Here is a 279-nt window from a genome sequence, read left to right as displayed (position 1 = left end):
GACTGGGTCCTCCTGGTCCAGGTCTAGTCACTGTCAGACTGAGTCCTCCTGGTCCAGGTCTAGTCACTGTCAGACTGGGTCCTCCTGGTCCAGGTCTAGTCGCTGTCAGACTGGACCCCCCCAGATGTAGAGTGGTTGTAGAGTCCCTGGGCCTGCAGCTGCAGGGCCAGAGAGTTCTTCTTCCCGGAGGCCTTTTTGATTTTGGCCCTTTTGTTCTGGAACCAGATCTTGATCTGGGACTCGTTGAGGCCCAGCTCCTGGGCCAGGTCCTGCCGACGC

The 279-nt window shown here is 58.8% G+C and overlaps 1 protein-coding gene across 1 annotated transcript; it reads right to left on the bottom strand.

Moving 5' to 3' along the window:
- Positions 1-6: 6 nt before the first annotated feature.
- LOC106512849 (homeobox protein engrailed-1-A) lies at positions 7-257 on the bottom strand (the record flags this gene model as incomplete). The annotated part of the gene is given in 1 exon segment (XM_014001365.1): positions 7-257. A coding segment is annotated over 1 exon segment (162 nt), but the record flags the coding sequence as incomplete, so codon positions are not given.
- Between the last annotated feature and the right edge of the window lie 22 nt (positions 258-279).

The sequence above is a fragment of the Austrofundulus limnaeus genome, unplaced genomic scaffold (assembly GCF_001266775.1).
Source record: "Austrofundulus limnaeus strain Quisiro unplaced genomic scaffold, Austrofundulus_limnaeus-1.0 Scaffold19956, whole genome shotgun sequence".
Lineage (NCBI taxonomy): Eukaryota > Metazoa > Chordata > Actinopteri > Cyprinodontiformes > Rivulidae > Austrofundulus > Austrofundulus limnaeus.
This window is presented reverse-complemented; position numbering and strand designations above follow the sequence as displayed.